The 20520-nt window shown below is 38.2% G+C and overlaps 1 protein-coding gene across 2 annotated transcripts in view; it reads left to right on the forward strand.

The window, feature by feature from the left end:
• Nucleotides 1–20520, forward strand: part of DNAH12 (dynein axonemal heavy chain 12) — a 219043-nt gene that overhangs the window by 180996 nt on the left and 17527 nt on the right. For both annotated transcript variants that reach the window (XM_086697846.1, XM_086697845.1), the window contains 6 exons: nt 6915–7073; nt 7197–7341; nt 14124–14274; nt 14486–14739; nt 15870–16010; nt 18967–19104. In XM_086697846.1, coding sequence (XP_086553972.1) covers nt 6915–7073; nt 7197–7341; nt 14124–14274; nt 14486–14739; nt 15870–16010; nt 18967–19104 — 988 coding nt within the window. The remainder of the gene's footprint in view (nt 1–6914; nt 7074–7196; nt 7342–14123; nt 14275–14485; nt 14740–15869; nt 16011–18966; nt 19105–20520) is intronic.

Genomic DNA, 20520 nt, shown 5'->3' on the forward strand with positions numbered 1-20520 from the left:
TTTGTTGTTCTTTCTCAAGATCCCGGCTATTCAGGATCTTTTGTGATTCCATAAAAATTTTTGAATTAGTACTTACAGTTCTGTGAAAAATGTCATTGGCATTTTGAAAGGGATTGCATTCAGTCTGTTGATTGCCTTGAGTAGTATGGACATGTTAACAATATTGATCCCTCCAATCCATGAGCACAGAATATCTTTCCATTTATTTGGGTCTTCAGTTTCCTGCATCAGTGTCTTACAGTTTTCAGTGTACAGATCTTTCACCTCCTTGATGAAATTTCTTCCTAGATATTTTATTCTTTTGATGCAATTGTAAATGGGATTGTTTTCTTCAGTTCTCTTTCTGATAGTTCTTCATTAGTGTATTGACATGCTACTGATTTCTGTAGATTGATACTGTATCCTGAAATTCTACTGTATTTATTAGGTCTAATGGTCTTTCTCAGTTCCAACAAAGTCTTTAGAATTTTCTATATAAAGTATCTGCAAATAGTGACAATTTTGCTTCTTCCTTTCTATTTTGGATGCCTTTTATTTCTTTTTCTTACCTAATTTCTGTGGCTAGAAATTCCAGTATTATGTTGAATAAATGTGTGGAGAGTGGACATCTTTGTCTTGTTCATGATCTTAGAGGAAAAGCTTTTGGCTTTTCACCATTTGAGTATGTTAGCTGTGAGTTTATCATATATGACCTTTATTGTGTTGAGGTGTATTCCCTCTGTACCCGTTTTGTTGAGTTTTTATCATAAATGGATGTTAAATTTTGTTAAATGCTTTTTCTGCATCTATTGAGATGATCATGTGATTTTTATCCTTAATTTTGTTAATGTGGCATATCATCTTGATCGATTTGTGGATGTTTAATCATCTTTGGATCTCTGGAATAAATCTCACTTGATCATGGTGTATGATTCTTTTAATGTATTGTTGAATTTGGTTTGCTATATTTTGTTGAGTATTTTTGCATCTATGTTCATTAAGGATATTGGCCTATAATTTTCTTTTTTTGTGGTGTACTTGTCTGGTTTTGGTATCAGGGTAATGCTGCCCTCATAAAATAAGTTTGGAGGTGTTTTCTTCTCTTCAGTGTTTTGAAGGAGGAGTTTGAGAAGGGATAGGTATTAAGTCTTCTTCGAATGTTTGGTAAAATTTACCAATGAAGCTGTCTGGTCCTGGACTTTTGTTTTTTGGGAGTCTTTTAAATGTTTATTTATTTAAAGTAATTTTTGAAACATTTATTCATTTTTGAGAGACAGAGACAGAGCATGGTGGGGGGGAGGGGCAGAGAAGGAGGGAGACACAGAATCTGAAGCAGGCTCCAGGCTCTCAGCTGTCAGCACAGATCCCGACGCAGGGCTCAAACCAACAAACCACGAGATCATGACCTGAGCTGAAGTCAGACGCTTAACCAACTGAGCCACCCAGGCACCCCTTAATGTTTATTTATTTTGAGAGAGAGAGAACAAGAGTGAGCAAATAGGAGAGGGACAGAGAGAGAAGGAGAGACACAGAATCCCAAGCAAGCTCCATGCTGTCAGCACAGAGCCAGATGGGGGGCTAGATCTCACAAACCATGAGGTCATGACCAGAGCAGAGATCAAGAGTTGGACACTCAACCAACTGAGCCACCCAGGTGCCCCTGTTGGGAGTTGATTTTGTTATTGTTTCAATCTCCTTGCTAGTAATCAGTCTATACAGATTTTCTATTTCTTAAATTTTTTTTTTTCAACGTTTTTTATTTATTTTTGGGACAGAGAGAGACAGAGCATGAACGGGGGAGGGGCAGAGAGAGAGGGAGACACAGAATCGGAAACAGGCTCCAGGCTCTGAGCCGTCAGCCCGGAGCCTGATGCGGGGCTCAAACTCCCGGACCGCGAGATCGTGACCTGGCCGAAGTCGGACGCTCAACCGACTGCGCCACCCAGGCGCCCCTTTTTTTTTTTAATTTTTTTTTTTCAACATTTATTTATTTTGGGGACAGAGAGAGACAGAGCATGAACAGGGGAGGGGCAGAGAGAGAGGGAGACACAGAATCGGAAACATATTTCTTCATGATTCAATCTTGGAACGCTATATATTTTGGGGAATTTTTTCATTTCTTCTAGGTTGTCCAGTTCATTTGCATATAATTATTTGTAGTATAATTATAACTTTAGTTATAACTTCTCTTTCATTTATGATTATGCTTATTTGAGCCCTCTTTCTTCTTTTCTTGTTAGTCTAGCTAAAGGTGTGTCAATTTTATTTATCTTTTCAAAGAACCACCTCTTAGTTTCACTGATCTTTTTAATTTATTTATTTATTTATGTTTTAGTCTCAATTTGATTTATTTCCACTTTGATCTTTGTCATTTTCTTTCTTCTACTAACTTTGGCCTTCATTTATTCTCTTTTTTTTTTAACTCCTTCAGGTGTAAAGTTAGATTGTTTGAGGTTTTTCTTGTTTCTTGAGGTAGGCTTGTATTGCTGTGATCTTCCCTCTTAGAACCACTTTTGCTGCACCCCATTGATTTTGGTATGTCATATTTCTGTTTTCATTTGTCTCTATGTATTTTTTTTTATTTCTTTGATTTCTTTGATGAATCATTAGTTGTTTAGTAGCATGTTGTTTATCTCCACATTTTTGTTGTTTTTCCAGGGTTTTTTTTTTTTTTTGTAATCAACTTCTAGTTTTATACTGTGATGGTCAGAGAAAATGCTTAATATAATCTCTATCTTCTTGAATTTAACCTGTGATCTGTCCTGGTGAATGTTCCATGTGCATTTGAGAAGAATGTATATTCTGCTTTTGGATGGGGTTTCCTGTATATGTCTACTAAATCCATTTGGTCTAATGTGTCATTAAAGCCAATGTTTCCGTATTGATTTTATGCCTGGTTGATCTATTCTTGATGTAAGTGAGGGTGTTAAGGTGCCCTACTATTACTGTCATGCTGTCAGTTTCTCCCTTTAGATCTATTAATTTTTGCTTTATATATTTTGGTACTCTTGATATATTCATAAGTGTTGTATCTTTTTGTTGCATTCACCCCTTTATCATTATATAATTCCCATATTGGTCTTTTATAATTATGTAATTCCCATCTTGGTCTTTGTTTTAAAGTCTATTTTGTCTTGTATGAGTATAGCTACACTAGCTTTCTTTTCATTCTATTTGCATGAACTATCTTTTCCTATCCCTTCACTTTCAGTCTATGTGTATCCTTACTTCTAAATTGAATCTCTTGTAGGCAGTCTAGAGGTGGGTCTTTTTTTTTTTTTTAATCCACTCAACCATTTTATGTCTTTTGATTGGAGAGTTTATTTACATTTAAAGTAATTAATGGTAAGTATGTACTTAATGCTATTTTGCAATTGTTTTCTGCCTGTTTTCCTAGATTTTCTCTGTTCCTTTTTTTCTTTTCTTTCTTCCCTTGTGGTATGATGGCTTTCTTTAGTGTTATGTTTAGAGTCCTTTCTTTTTTTTTTTTTTTTTTTTTGTGGTATTTACCAGGAAATTTTTTCTTTGTGGTTACTGTGAGGTTCAAATATAGCATCCTGTGTTTATAATAGTCTGTTTTGGGGACTCCTGGGTGGCTCAGTCAGTTAAGCATCCGACTTGATTTCAGCTCAGTTCATGATCTCACTACTGTGAGATCAAGCCCCACATAGGGCTCCACAATGGGCATGGAACCTACTTGGGATTCTCTCTCTCTCTTTCCCTCTGCCCCTCCCCACATGCTCTCTCTCTCTCTCTCTCTCTAATAATAAAAAGAAAGAAAGAAAATTATTATAATAGTCTGTTTTAAATTTATTTATTTATTTTGAAGGGGGTAAGGAGGGGCAGATAGAGAGAGAGAGAGAGAGAGAGAGAGAATCCCAAGCGGCTCTGCACTGTCAGCATGGAGTTCAACGTGGGGCTTGCTCCCATGAACCATGAGATAATGACCTGAGCTGAAATCAAGAGTCAGAAGCTCAACCAATTGAGTTACCCAGATGTACCCCCATTTTATATTTTTGATGTCACATTTATGCATCCCTTAACTAACTATTGTAGTTTTAATTTTACTACTTTTGTGTTTTAACCTTCATACTTGCTTTAAAAGTGATTGAATTCACTACCTTTACTATTTATTTACCTTTTCCGTGAGATTTTTACTTTCACTTTTTGTTGTTGTTATTAATTAGTGCCATTTCTTTTCAGCTCAGAGAAGTCCCTTTAATATTTCTTGTAAGGCCAGTTTAGTGGTGATAAACTTTAGTTTTCATTTATCTGGAGAACATCTCTTTTTTTCAGCCCTATTACGTATAATTGACATACTATGCAATTTGCCCATCATAATACAGTTAGATGATTTTTAGTATTTTTATACAATTATGCAGCCATCACCAAATTCCAATTTTAGAACAATTCTATTACCTCAAAGTTTCCTTTTCCCTATTTAGTCAATTACTATTCCTACTCCCAGCCCCAGGTAACCACTGATCTGCTTTCTGTCTCCACAATTATTCCTTTTCTAGAAATTTTATGAATGAGACATTTTAAGGCCTAGAATGTGGTCTGTCTCTGCAAGTATTCCATATGCCATTGAAAAGAATGTGTATTTTGCTGCTCTTGAATGGAATATTCTATAAATGCCAAGTAGGTCAATCTAGTCTATATACTGTATCCTTATTGATTTTCTGTCTGCCTGTTCAATCAATTTTTGAGAGAGGATTGGAATCTCTTAGCTATGGAGATTGCTTCTGAAAGTTGTATCAATATTTCTTTGTGTATTGATGCTCTGTTATTAGATGTGTAAGTGTCTAGGACTGTTACGACCTCTTAATGAATTGACTTGACTTTTTTTTTTTAATCCCTGGGTTATCCTTTGTTCGAAATCTGTTTTGTATGATATTATTATTGTCCCCAGCTTTCTTTTGAATAGTGTTAGCATGGTATACATTTTTCCATACTTTTCCTTTTAACCTACTTGTGTCTTTATATTTAAGCTGTATTTCTGTTGACAACATGTAGTTAGGTCTTATTTGTTTCGTCCAATCTGATAATCACTACCTTTAATGAAATTGTTTAGACCATTTATATTCAATGACATAATAGAGTTATGTTGAAATCTACCATCTTACAACTTGGTTTCTGTTTTGCACATCTGTTCATTTCCTCATTTGTTTCATTTCCTCATTTTCTTTTTCTTTGAATTAAGTACTTATTATGATTCCATTTTATCTCCTTTGTTAACTTACTAACTATAATTTTTTGTTTTATTATTGTAGTGATATCTTTGGGATTATAGTATACCTTTTAACATCACAGTCTATCTTCAGGTAAACTTTATATATATACACATATATTTACACACATACATATACACACACATACATATACATATATATACATATAGTATAAGAACTTACAACTATTTACTTCCAACTCTCTCCTCCTAGCCTTTGTTTTATTATTGTCATATATTTCACTTGTACATATTATAAATCCCATAGCATGTTGTTATTTTGCTCTAAGTAGTCAATAGTCTTTTAAAGACACTTAAATAATAAGAAAAAAGTCTTTTATGTTTACCTACATAGCTACTATTTCTGGCAGTCTTTATTCTTTTGTGTTGATCTAAATTTCCATCTACTTGAAACTTCTCTAACATTTCTAATGCTGTATGTCTACTGGCAATGAATCCTTTCGGTTTCTCTACATCTGGAAAGAAATCAGTGAATTTTTCTTTTATTTTTATTTATTTATTTTGAGAGAGAGAGTGAGTGTGCAGCGGAGGGGCAGAGGGAGAGGGAAAGAGAGAATCCCAAGCACGTGGAGCTCTATCTCATAAACCAAGAGATCATGACCTGAACTGAAATCAAGAGTTGGACATTTAACCAACAGACCACCCAGGTGCCCCTGAATTTTTCTTTTAGATTTTGTACTTTTTATCTCTAGAAGTTGCATTTGGTTATTTTTTCTATGGCCTGTTTCTCTCTTCATTACGTTCGTTTTGCTTTAACTCCTTCAGCATATTTGTAATAGCTCTTGTAACATTTTTGTCTTCTTGTTGTATTATCTCTATCATTCTATGTATCTATTGACTGATCTTTTCTCCTGGTTATGGATGTTGTGAATTTTACATTGATAAATACTAAGGGCTTTTAATTCCTTTAAAAAGCATTAGACTTTACTTTTGCAAGTAGTTAAATTACTGCATTAGTTTGATGTTTCCAAGGCTTGTTTTTAAGCTTTCTTACAGTAGCTCTAGAATAGACTTAATTCTAAAACTAGGTTAGCTTTGCTACTAAGGCGTGATCCCTCTGATGTTGCCTATGAATTCCTCTGGTGTTTAACAAAGATTTATCTCTAGTTGGTAAGAATTCACTTCTCCAAGTTCTGTGTAAGCTCAGGAGCTATTCAGGTTACAGCTTCCCAGATATTCTCTGCCTGGTCTCCTGGAGTTTTACCCTATTCACATATAACTTAGTGTTTAGCAATTGAATCAAGAGGATACCCATGCAGATTTCTGAAGCCCTTTTCCATGTATCTCCCTCCTCTCTGGGACTCAGCCCACAAATTCTACCACCTGAGCCTTCCTTAACTCTGGTCTCTGTTCATTCAACTCAACAATACTATCAGGTTCTGATTTTGATCACCTCTCTGTTTTATAGTCTGGAAAGTGCCTCCAGGCAAATAGCTGGGGCAATCATAGCGATTGATTTGGACAATCATATTTGTCTCCCTTTTTTCAGGGACCACAGTGTTGCACTGGCTATTGTATAACTTCCAGAAACAGTCGTTTCATTCACTTTTTCCAGTTTTCTAGTTGTTTATGGTAGTAGGGTAAATCAGTTCTGATTATTTCATTGAGGCTATAGAAGCAGAAATTGATTTCATTCCATTTTAAAAATCAGCAATTTACAGCAGTCTTTATTTTGGGAATACAGGGCAAAGAAAGAGATTGAGTACCAGGAACTGATGTTTCTTTTAACTGGAGGAGTAAGTCTTAAGAGTACTGAGAAAAATCCTGACCCAACTTGGCTATCAGATAAAAGCTGGGAGGAAATTTGTCGGGCAAGTGAATTTCCTGCCTTCAAAGAACTCAGGTATTTGTTTAAACTTGATGATTTAGAATTGAGTAAGGATGGGTAAATTTGTAATCTCCTTGTTTAACAATATCTTTTTAAATTATCTGCCAGTGAAATAATAATTAGCTTTTTTATCATTAGGGAACATTTTTGCAAACATATAACTGAATGGCGGGAAATCTATGACAGTAAAGAGCCACATAATGCTAAATTTCCAGCACCAATGGATGAAAGACTGAATGAACTACAGAAGATAATAATTCTTCGGTGCCTAAGACCTGATAAGGTAAAAGACAAATGTGTTCTATTTCGAACCCAGCTAATTTGCCATTTAAGAAGAAGTCTGGGGAATAAAAGGCACAACATAAGGGAATATAGTCAATGACTTTGTAAAAGCAGTGTAATGGGACAGATGGTAGCTACACTTGTGGTGAACTTAGCATAATGTATAAACTTATCAAATCTAAGTTTCACACCTGAAACAAAGGTAACATTGTATGTCAACTATGCTCAAATTTTAAAAACAGAAGTTGTTCTGTTTTAAACTAGGTTTAAAGTAATTGTTATTTGGTTCTTTAGCCCTCATTCTAGATGCTCAGAGGGGTTCATTGAACTCCTTGGATATATGGGTTTATAGTTTTTCTCAACTTGGGAAAAATTTTGGCCATTATTTCTTCAAATATTTTTTGCCACCCCAATCTTATGTTTCCAATTAGATATGCATTAGACTGCTTGGTATTATACTATAGGTGACTGCTCTGTTAATTATTTCTATTTGTTTGTTTGTTTGTTTGTTTGTTTATAAAGTTCATTTATTTTGGGGCGCCTGGGCGGCTCAGTCGGTTGGCTGTCTGACTTTGGCCTAGGTCATGATATCGCTGGTCCTGAGTTCTAGCCCCACATCGGGCTCTGTGCTGACAGCTCAGAGCCTGGAGCCTGTTTCAGATTCTATGTCTCTCAAAAATGAATAAACATTAAAGAATTAAAAAAAAAATTGTTAGCACAAGTGTAGAATAGCCTTTTCTCGACAGAGAGTTTAGCTCAACAGATAATTTAGCTCCACTACTAAATTGTGACCCTGCTGGGGACTTTACTGAATATCCCAGTGATCACCAAGAGCTCTCCACTATGGCGGTTGGGAACCTGAATGATTCCCGGCCTTGCATGAACTCTGGTAGCTCTGTAGATCCCTAGTTCATAGCTTCCCAGCCACTCTTTGCTTGGCCTATGCTTCCACACCACAGCATTCAGCAGAGATACAAGGGTACTGTTAGGCAGATTCTGGGTAGTTCCCTTCTACTCTGAACTCTGTAACTTCCAGTAGCCTCCCTCCTTAAACCAGAGTTTAAGAGTTTCCTGTCTTCCCAACTCTGCAACACTGTGTTGCTCTGCTTTTTAATGGCTTTTCCTGTTCCACAGGCTGAAATGTACCTCCCAGAAGAAAGCCTAAGCAAACTCACCTTGTATGTTTCCTCTTTGGCAGAGATCAAAGTCCTCTACCACCTGTTGTCTGAATTGCCCAGTGTCTGAAAATGGTTGTTTTTGTTTTTTTTTTAATTTTGCCCATTTTTGTTGTTTATGTGGGAGGGTAAATCTGGTCCCTGTTAGCAGAAAGGACCATATTGGCTGGAAGTAAAAGATGTTAGAAAATCTTACACATGTCATAATTTTATTAGTTTAAACATGCACAAAAATCTTTTTTTCTTCTAACAAGTTTTTACTTAAATTCCAGTTAGTTAACATACAGTATAATATTAGTTTTCAGGTGTACGATTTAGTGATTCATCACTTACATACAATAGTCAGTGCTCATCACAAGAAGTGCCCTCTTTAATATTCATTACCCATTTAGCCCGCTCCCTTGTTCACCACCCCCTCCGGCAACTCTCCATTCTCTATAGTTAAGAGTCTATTTTATGGTTTGCCTCTCTTTCCCCAACTATTTTCATCTGTTTTGTTTCTTAAATTCTACATATGAGTGAAATCATATGGGTTTTGTCTTTCTCTGTCTGACTTATTTTGCTTAGCATAATACTCTCTAGCTCCATCCATGTCATTGCAAATGGCAAGATTTCATTCATTTTAATGGTTGAGTAATATTCCAGTGTGTGTGTGTGTGTGTGTGTGTGTGTGTGTGTGTGTGTGTGTGTATGTGTATACCCAAACTTCTTTATCCATCCATCAGTCAATGGACATTTGGGCTCTTTCCAAAATTTGGCTATTGTTGATAGTGCTGCTGTTAAACATGGAGGTGGGGTGCATGTATCTCTTTGAATTACTACTTTTGTATCCTTTACTGAGTAGTGCAATTGCTGGATGGTAGGTAGTCCTGTTTTTAACTTTTTGAGGAACCTCCATACTGTTTTACAAAACTCAACACCCAGAAAACAAATAATCCAGGTAAAAAATGGGCAGAAGAGATGAACAGACCTTTTTCCAAAGAAGACATACAGATGGCTAATGGACACAAAAATCTTTCTATTGGTGAATTAAACAGGCTAGTTCTGATTTTCACACATTCAAGAAAGGCGATTATGGTGTTACAAAAGAAAAACTTTTATTTTTTTTTTAAGTTTATTTAGTTTGAGAGAGAGAGAAAGCATGAGTGGCGGAGGAGCAGAGAGAGAGAGAGGGAAAGAGAGAGATTCCCAAGCAGGCTCTGCACTGTCAGCACAGAGCCTGACGTGGGGCTTGAACCCATGAACCATGAGATCATGACCTGAGCCAAAGTCAGATGGTTAACCAAATGAGCCACCCAGGTACCCCTCAAAAGAAAAACTTTTAAGCAGAAAACCAAAAACTATGTTTATACATGTAGTTTGAACTTTGAGAAAGTCACCTCACCCTTCTGAGCTCCATGTATAAAATGAGATATTGAAAGAATTGCACTGATCCCTTCTTTCTTTTCTTTCCTTTTTTCCTTTCCTTTTCTTTTTTTTTTTTTTTACATTTATGTTTTTAGTAGAGCTTCACAAGGAGCATTATCTAATGCTTCACTTAGGCTCTGAGTAGATTCAAACAGAAGTTTACATAACTACTTGACTCCTGAGTATTTCTTCTTATTTTAACTTCAAAGACCTTTGTACATTGTTAAAACTTACCTCATTATTTCCTACCCAATAGTTGTATGTATATATATGTTCCTTTCATTGGACAATAGTCTCTTTAAGGCCAAAACAATGATATATTCATTATTTTATCGCCTATAGCTTCCCTTGTTCACTAGAAACTTAGGAATGATTAGCTCTGCATCTGGGAAACTCTTGCCTAATTTGCACTCCACAGAAATGGCTCCCTGATGGCCAATGGAGATATTGTTTCAATGCCAAGTATGGGGTAATTGCCTAGTCTGCCATGCTTGGGAACCTGTGCTTACACATTACAGCACTTACCACACTGGAATATACAATAATTATCGGTTTGTTTGTCAGTGTCTCCCACTACACTCTGAGCTTCTGGAAGTCAGGACCCATGTCTTATTTTGCTCAATATCTCCAGGACTTAAAACAGTGCCTAGAAGATAATAGGATATCTCAGTAAATGTCACTGAATTGAGTTGAACTGAATCAAATTAAACTAAGTTCATTTAAAGCCTCTGTTTGTCAGGATTCTCCAGAGAAACAGAACCAATAGGATAGGTGAGACAGAAACAGAGATTGACAGGAATTGGCTCGCATGATTGTGGAGGCTGGTAAGTCCAGAATCTGCAGGCTGGAGACCTGGAAGAATCAATATTGCAGCTCGAGTCCAAAGGCAGTGTGCTGGCACAATTCCCTCTTCCTCAGTGGAAGACAGTCTTTTTTCTCTTTAGCCTTTCAACTGATTGAGTGAGGCCCACTCACGTTACGGAGAGTAATTCACTTAACTCAAAGTCCACGGATTTAAAAATTAATCTCAGGGGGCCTGGGTGGCTCAGTCAGTTCAGCCTCTGACTCTTGATTTTGGCTCAGGCCACAATCTCATGGTTTATGAGTTCAACTTCTGTGCTGGGATCCACACTGTTAGTGTGGAGTCTGCTTGAGATTCTCTCTCTCTCTGCTCCTCCCATACGCTGTCTCTCTCTTTCTCTCTCTCTCAAAATAAATAAATAAACTTAAAAGATTAATCTCATCTTAAAAATATCTTCATGGCAACAGCCAGACTAGTTTTTGACCAAATATCTGGGTACTATGCCCTAACAAAGCTGACACCTAAAATTAACTACCACAAAGCTTATCTCCAGGTCTGTTCAAGTTTCCATAATTTCTTCCCTAGAGTATCTTATATAAAGGATCAAAATCTTATACAAAAGTCATAACTTTTTTTTTATATTAAATTACTGGAACAAGGTACTTTTTCTACAGAAAATTATCATGCTTCATTGCAGCTACATCATCTCAGGGAACATTGGCCCTGGTCTGTGCATAGATTAATGACGGGCAAGGTCTCTGTGTACTCAGTATCTCCCTTCCCTTAAGATGTACAACTGAAGATCTGTGCTAGATAGAAATTATACATAGTGTTAATAGTAAAAGGATAAAAAAGATTTCCTCTTTGCCCAGGTGAAGTTATTAAAGAAAGGAAGAAAAATCTATTACATCATTACAAGGTCCTTTTTGAAAACCCTTCAGTGGCCTTTCAATACCTATAGAATAATGACAGAAGTACAGCTTGATAGTCTTGTTACCTTGGCTAATAATACCTCTTTTCTGCCATTCCATTCTTATCTTCTTGAAACTTCCACTGTTTCTAGGGCGCCTGGGTGGCTCAGTTGGTTAAGCATCCGACTATTGATTTCCGCTCAGGTTGTGACCTTACAGTTGGTGAGATGGAGCCCCGTGTTGGGCTCTGTGCTGACAGCATGGAGCCTGCTTGGGATTCTCTCTCTCCCTTTCTCTTTGCCTCTTCCCTGTGCACACATGCTCTTTCTCTTAAGATAAATAAACATTTGAAGAAAAAAAGAGAAACTTCCACTGTTTAAACCCACAGAATTGCTCACAACTTCTCAAAATTTCTCATATAGAAGATCCATCCTTTCCCCCATCTATGCCAGGACTGCAGAAGTCTGTGATGATCTCTCCTCCCTCCACCAAATTCCTACAGTGTTACTTTAGAAAGTTGTTTGGCATTTAGAAGATGATATCTAATACCTCTCTACTTATTTTCTGCTGCTACTGTTGATGAATATCACTCTTTTATTTTAATTTATTTTATTAAAAAAATTTTTTTAACATTTATTTATTTTTGAGACACAGAGAGACAGAGCATGAACAGGGGAGGGGCAGAGAGAGAGGGAGACACAGAATCTGAAACAGGCTCCAGGCTCTGAGCTGTCAGCACAGAGCCTGACGCAGGGCTCGAACTCACGGACTGTGAGATCATGACCTGAGCCGAAGTCGGACGCCCAACCAACGGAGCCACCCAGGTGCCCCTCACTCTTTTATTTTAAATTAATTCTTGTGGCTCAAAACTGAAACAGTGTTTGAATCACAAGAATACGTGAATACAGTGAAAGATAGACCTCCAATCTGCACCTCCCAGTCAGTTGGCATCCTTTCTCTCAGGCAGTTAATGTTATCTGCTTCTTGTTCCCCTTTATGCACATATAAATATGCATACACACAAATTCTTTGTCCATTTATTTTTAACACAAATAGGCATATCCACTGTTTTGCATGTTGCTTTTTCCTCTCTCAGTTTATAAAGAGCTTTCTCATTCTTTTTTACAATTACATGCTATTTCATTGTAAGTGTACACCATAAATTCTTTAACCAGTTCCTATTGATGGACATTTACAATTATAAAAATGCTGCAATAAATAACCTTATTCAAAAGTCATTTCTCCCATGTGCAACTCTCTCTCAGAATAAAGTCCTGGGAATAAAATTGCTGAGTCCATGGATTTGCCCACTTGTAATTTTATAGACATTCCCAAATTGCCCATCATGAAAGGCCAGATTACTCTTCCACAGCAGTGTATGAGAATATCAGTTTAACCCATAATTTTTCCCGCACAGAATGCTGGCAAACTTTTGTATCTTTGCTAATCTGTGCGAGGGGGTTGAGGAATCTGGGGACCGATTGGGGAAAAGACATGGACGTAAGGTGGCAGTAGCATACAAGAGCTATGCTGGACGATGCTGGAACAGGTTTGCATGCTGAGAGGTGGAAGCCCCTCATAGCAGGAGTCTCTCCAGATGCTGGGATTTGGGGGGTGGGGGTCCCACAACTCCAAAGAGGAAGATGGCAAAGAAACTCCCTTGGGGGAAGGGAGAAGAGGCTTGTGTGGGGTCTTGGTAGCATTTATCAACAGCACTATGGTTTGGAGTCCCTGGATCAGAGCTCTGAAGGGCTACAGTGGCTGGGGGTCTTTATATCCTAGGATTTACCATAGCTAGCAGATGTTGGGTGCAAATAGGCAGGCTGTAAATGGCTAAAAATCTGCTTATTTGGGCTATGTTTACAATAATTGAATATCTAAAAATTTTAGTTTGGTGTCAGTGGGCTTTTGAACTAATAGGTTTCAGCCTGCTATGAAGAAGGAAACAATCTAAGGGTCAATACACAGAGACTATCTTTGTCCCTTAACATAACCATCTGAAAGGCAAAAAATGGCATTTAAGTATAGTTATAATTTGTATTTTTTTATTATGAGTGTTAGGGTATAGACTAGGCCACTGTAACAAAGAGACCTAAAATACAGTAGCTTAAATAAAATAGAAGTTAATCTTTCTGTCTCTCTTAAGTAAGCCCAGAGCAAATGCCTGAGGACTGGCAGGGCAGGTCTGTTTTTGAGATCATCCAGACATTCAAGTTCTTTCTTTCATGCTAGTAAAGTCCCCTAGAATATGGTCCTCATCAGCGAGATTGAAGCTGGCTCATAAATACCACATCTGTTGAAAAGCAAAAGAGAGCATTTTTTTTTAATGCTTATTTATTTTGAGAGAGCACAAGAGCAGGGGAGGGGCAGGGAGTGAGTGGGAGAGGTTATAGACAAATTGTACTCTTTGTTAATTTCCAGTAATAATCAAAATTGTTATGTGAAATGAAAATTAACCTAAAGATCATATCTTTTCTCTCTTTAACAGATAACTCCAGCTATAACAAATTATGTAACTGATAAACTGGGGAAAAAGTTTGTGGAGCCTCCACCATTTGATTTGACAAAGAGTTACTTGGACTCAAACTGTACCATTCCTTTAATTTTTGTGCTCTCTCCAGGAGCAGATCCCATGGCCAGTAAGTCTACCCCCTGCAAACTTCTAGGAACTTATAAATGATCCATTTTGCTCAATGTCCATTTCTTACATGATCGTAGATCAGTTAGTAAATCTGGTATATGTAAGGAAAAGCAACTGGAATCTTCCAGTTATGTGCCTGCACACTGAAACATAAGGTATATTTCATGATTTTACAGTAAACAGTGGAACTATGTTTTGTGCTCTCTTAGGCCTGCTGAAATTTGCAAATGATAAAGCGATGTCTAGAAATAAATTTCATGCTATTTCACTGGGACAAGGACAAGGACCAGTTGCAACAAAAATGATTAAAGCAGCGATAGAAGAAGGAACTTGGGTGTGCCTACAGAATTGTCACCTCGCTGTCTCCTGGATGCCCGTATTGGAAAAAATATGTGAAGATTTTACTCCTGAAGTCTGTAATCCATCCTTTAGGCTTTGGCTCACAAGTTATCCTTCTCCAAAAGTATGTTTATTTCATGTGGAGTTTAGTACATATATTTAGTCATCTCTTACATTGTGTAACGTTTTTTTTTAATGTTTATTTTTTGAGAGACAGAGTGGGAGTAGGGGAGAAAGAGAGGGAGACACAGAATTTGAAGCAGGCTCCAGGCTCTGAGCTGTCAGCACAGAGTCCAACGTGGGGCTCAAACCCATGAACTGTGAGATCATGACCCAAGCCAAAGTCTGATGATTAACCAACTGAGCCATCCAGGCACCCATGTAACTTTTTTTTTTTTTTTTAACACACAATATGCTCTGTACAAGTTGCCAAGTTTATTTATTTATTTACTTTAGAGAGAAAGCATGTGCAAGTGGGGCACAAGTGGGGGAGGGGTAGAGAGAGAGAGAGAGAGAGAGAGAGAGAGAGAGAGAATCTTAAATAGGCTCCACGCCCAGTGGAGCCCAACACAGGGCTCAATCCCATGACCCTAGGATCATGACCTGAACTGAAATCAAGAGTTGGCCACTTAATTGACTGAGCCACCCAGGCAACCCTACATTGTATATCTTTTTTTATTTTCTATTTTTTTATTTATTTTTGACAGAGAGAGCATGAGTGGGGGAGGGGCAGGGTAAGTGGGAAACACAGAATCTGAAGCAGACTCAGGCTCTGAGCTGTCAGCACAGAGCCCAACGCGGGGCTTGAACTCATAGACAGCGAGATCATGACCTGAGCTGAAGTTGGTCGCTCAACCGACTGAGTCACCCAGGCACCCAACGTTGTGTATCTTAATCAAGCCTTAAATGCTTAACCTTAAGAGGTCTTAAAAAATATTTCTAGAGTGGGACGCCTGGGTGGCACAGGTGGTTAAGCATCTGAATCTTGATTACAGCTCTGGTCATGATCTCATGGTTCGTGAGATGGAGCCCTGCATCAGGCTCTGTGCTGACAGCACAGAGCCTGCTTGGGACTCTGTCTCTCCCTCTGCCTGCCCCTCCCTCCCCCACCTCTTTCTCTCTCAAAATAAATAAACTTAAAAATATATATATTTCTGGAGTCCTCTTTCATACGCACTTTTAACCAACTAGTGTTTGAATTTTGGGGATTCAAGCTGCTTATCTTGTGTAATGCTCTGTTTATTCTGTCTTTAGTTCCCAGTAACCATCCTACAGAATGGAGTAAAAATGACTAATGAGCCTCCCACAGGTCTTCGGCTAAATCTCCTCCAATCATATCTCACTGATCCCGTTTCTGATTCTCAGTTTTTCAGTGGATGCCAGGGAAAGGAACTGGTAATGTTCAGCTTCTGGAGCTTTTCAAATGTGTTTTTAAAGTGAGAAAATATGGTAATATAAATATTTAATAATGTTAAGCTGTGGCATTTTCTGGGAAGACTGATATTGTACCTATCTTGTTCATCATTTTCTTCCCAGCAGTTTGTGCTCTGCTTCCCACAGAGTAGACATTTAAATAAATGCTTGTTGACTGAATGAACATATCTTAGTTAGTACACCAAAATCCAATAATGAGTTTAAGACCCAAGAGTAGCAATCTATTTTCATATCATTTATTCTTTCTTTCCACAAAATGTGTGTTAGGTGCTTTCCCAGGTACTAGATATAAAGCAGTGAGAATAAAATAAAACACCTCCCCACAAATCTGCCATCATGGAACTTAAATTCTAGTGATACTGTTTTGACATATTAATAATGCTTTCCAGTGTGCTCATGTAATTTGCACATGGTATTGGGGACTTAGGAGTCCTAGTAAATATCAACCTTTTTTTTTCATTCTTAACCACTAAGAAACAGGAAGAAGTATAAACATAAGGGAACCATTTTTTTTTAAGTTTATTTTGAGAGTGAGGGAGAGAGAGAGAGAAAGCATGTGCATGCACGTTAGTGGGGGAGAGGCAGAGAGAGAGGGAGAGAGAGAGAATCCCAAGTGGGGCCCAGTCCTACCAACCATGAGATCTTGACCTGAGCCGAAATCAAGAGTTGGACGCTTAACCGACTGAGCCACCAGGCACCTCAAGGGAACCAAATTTTATTTTATTTTATTTTATTTTTTAATTTTTTTTCAACGTTTTTTATTTATTTTTGGGACAGAGAGAGACAGAGCATGAACGGGGGAGGGGCAGAGAGAGAGGGAGACACAGAATCGGAAACAGGCTCCAGGCTCCGAGCCATCCGCCCAGAGCCTGACGCGGGGCTCGAACTCACGGACCGCGAGATCGTGACCTGGCTGAAGTCGGACGCTTAACCGACTGCGCCACCCAGGCGCCCCGGAACCAAATTTTAACCTTAGTTACTGATATAAACTAGGTTGGAAGATGTAGTAGATACCTGTGAACAAATGGGGCATCACTGAATAGAATTAAACAGACTTATCCACCCTCAGTGAGAACAGAGGAACATTTTCTTCCCCAAGGGAAGCTCACTTCTAAGACGAAGAGGGAAAAGCTGAGCAAAGCATATCTGGTTAACTTTTCCCTAATTTATCAACCAGATAGGTCCCTTCTCCTGCAGTGATTAATGCAAGGATGGGGAAAATCCAGAAGTGTTACACTGAGGTCTCTGCACATGGAAGGAAACGTCAATACTAAGGGAAATTGATTCCCTGCCCTCACCCCAACATGCCATTTATCACACTGGCCTATTTGAGCTAAAAAAATAATAGAATTGAAAATAAAGAATTGAATTCTTTGTAAGCCAGCTAGTTTCTCTCTGCTTCATACCTTCTGCATGCCCCTAGTTCTGAGCAATAAATTTATTTGAAAGTCTGGGAGAAAAGGAGGATATTTGGTGTTTTAGCTAGGAAAAGAGCTTAATAAAATGGAAAGGTGGTATGATGTCTGATCCCCATCTAGGGTTTGAGCTCCTGCAAGAAATCCCAAGATTTCTCTCATACCACAGGACCGTTTCTGGCCCATAAGCACAGACCAAAAATGTGGAGGGATTATGACTTCCTTAAGAAAAACTCCATTGTGTGAAAATATGTGGGAAATACACATAAATTAGGTTATTGCTCTCATTGCCAAAAGGTTTCCCCTATTAAATGTTTCACCACAGGGGCACCTGAGTGGCTCAGTCAGTTAAGCGTCTTTCTTCAGTTCAGGTCATGATCTCACGGTCTGTGAGTTTGAGGCCCCACATTGGGCTCTGTACTGACAGCTCAGAGCCTGGAGCCTACTTTGGATTCTATGTCTCCCTCTCTCTCTGCCTCTCCCCTGTTTGCATTCTCTCTCTCAAAAATAAATAAACATTTAAAAAAAAAAAACTTTCACCACAGTTTTCTTTCAGTATTATTTAAAATATGCTTTAATTTATGTACATTTCAGGAATATAGTTATTCAGTAATGCCATGGTGTACTTGTATTTTTTTTTTAATTTTAATGTTTATTATTTTGAGAGAGAGAGAGAGCATAAGCAGGGTAGGGGCGGAGAGAGGGAGACACAGAATCCAAAGCAGTCTTCCAGGCTCTGAGGGGTCAGCACACAGCCCGATGTCAGGCTCAAACCCACTGACCGCAGATCACGAGATCTTGACCTGAGCAGAAGTCTGATGCTTATACAACTGAGCTACCCAGGTGCCCCTGTGCTTGTACTTTAATATTATAAAAATAATTTCTACTACTGCATCATATCAAGGTAGTTGGAAGGATTTTTACTGCATTTGGAGCTATGTTTGAAATGATCTAACTTAAACCATCAAGGTAGCATACTTGAAATTTACTTGGAGCGGTGGGGGAGGGGGTCTTCATAGAGGTAGATGGCCATCCTCCAGAGCACCAACACATATGAAGATGCCAGGAGAGCATAAACAAGGGTTTCAAAAGTGACCTCCACATGGAAAGTCATAGAATCAGGAACTATGTATTCGGGTTTATTCCTATCATAATGACTATGTTCGCTCACTTGTAGTGAGCATATGCCAGTGAGGCTACAGGATAACATTGAGCTACTGAAGTTGTAAATATCTAAACAATACCAAAGTATTAGTAGCTACTGCTTTGGCAAATGGTAGAACTTTTGCATTTTAATCAAGTTTAATATTGCAGTTTGTCTAGCTTTGGAGGTTTTGAGTCATAAGATTAATAGTTTTTATAGTATGCATTGTTTTTATATAGAAGTTTGCAGAAATATATGATCATAGACTCATATAATGAAAAATACTGTTGATTCCCCTCATTTTACTAATGGAAATCTGATCAAAATTTTCTCTTGTTGCATAATTTTTATACTAAAGGCATGGGAGAAGTTGCTGTTTGGAGTTTGTTTTTTTCATGCCCTGGTGCAAGAGAGAAAGAAATTTGGTCCTCTTGGTTGGAATATTCCATATGGATTTAATGAATCTGACTTACGCATCAGTATTCAACAACTACAGGTAAAATTAGAAAGGAATTAACATTGCTGGAGGATCACTGTGTGTCAGGCCCTAGGCAATTCCCTTTGCTTAGATAAACTTACTCCTCCCAACATCACTAGTAGGTGGGAGATAGTAGTAAAAATTATAACTATGGTTTATGAAGCACTATCTCTATGGATTTCTACTGCTGCAAGTAACAGAAAACCTGATTCAAACTGGCTTAAGCCATAATGGAACTTATCATCTCACATAATAAAGAGGTACAGAGGAAGGACAGGCTCTGGAGTTGGTTGATTCAGCAAGTGTTGCCATCAAGGACCTTGGTTCTTTCTGTCTTTCTGCAATGCCTTCCTTAAGTGTTGGCTTTCTATAGGTCCTTATTATTCTCTACTCTCTTCCTCTGCTCAGTCAAAGCTACAATTTAGCTCTAAGTAGAAAAGGAATTTATGAAAAGAATATTTGGGTAGATCATAGAATCACCAAGATGGCTGGCCAGCCCAGGCATCCAGACTCATATCCAGATTCACACCATGTCCTGGTAACAGCAGCTCCTCAACCCTGGCTGAATATTAGACACCACTGCTCAGAGAGCTGCTGCACAGACTCTGGTCTACTCCAGGCCCTCTGATGTCATCAAAAAAAGATTCTTTGCTGTTCCTGCTTTTTCGACCTCTAAACCCCAGTTCAACGTCTAACTTGCAGGCCTAACCTTTAACTCTGAAAGAGGCTGGAATGGGTGCCTGGGTGGCTCAGTTGGTTAAGCATCTGACTTCGGTTCAGGTCATGATCTTGCGGTCTGTGAGTTCAAGCCCTGCATCAGGCTCTGTGCTGACCACTCAGAGCCTGGAGCCTGCATCAGATTCTGTGTGTGTGTGTCTCTCTCTCTGTCCCTCCCCTGCTCACACTCTCAAAAACAAATAAACATTTAAAAAATAAATAAAAGAGGCTGGAAAAGTGAGTGGCAGGGTTTTCCAGTTTCTGTAGACTCACAATGTGATCTATTCTGATAGTCAGCAGCCTCTGGCCCTCTCCCGGCATAAAAAAACTGCTGTAAATTCCTACTGATTCAGACTTAGAACTAGGCACATTACTTATATTAATTTTATTCCTCACAGCACCCCTGTAATGTTGGTATTATCCCTATTTTTGAGAAAACCAAAGCTAAGAAACGAGTTTGCCCATTGAGGTAGGATTTGAACTCCAGTCTCTCCAACCCCAATACTTTTCCCATTATTTCTGTCATATTTTACTAAATATAGTAATCCAGATGGACAACCAGAGTATTAATATATTTCTGCTTCTTTGCTGTGACAAGAGCCTTTGTGACATGGAGCCTCGTAAAGGGAAACCGGAAGTGTTTATAAAACCCACTTGATGCTATTAGGTTTTACTTAGGTGGGGTTTTGTAAGGGTATGAACATTTAATCATATTTA

The sequence above is a fragment of the Puma concolor genome, chromosome A2 (genome assembly GCF_028749965.1).
Source record: "Puma concolor isolate L17-30 chromosome A2, mPumCon1.1.hap2, whole genome shotgun sequence".
Lineage (NCBI taxonomy): Eukaryota > Metazoa > Chordata > Mammalia > Carnivora > Felidae > Puma > Puma concolor.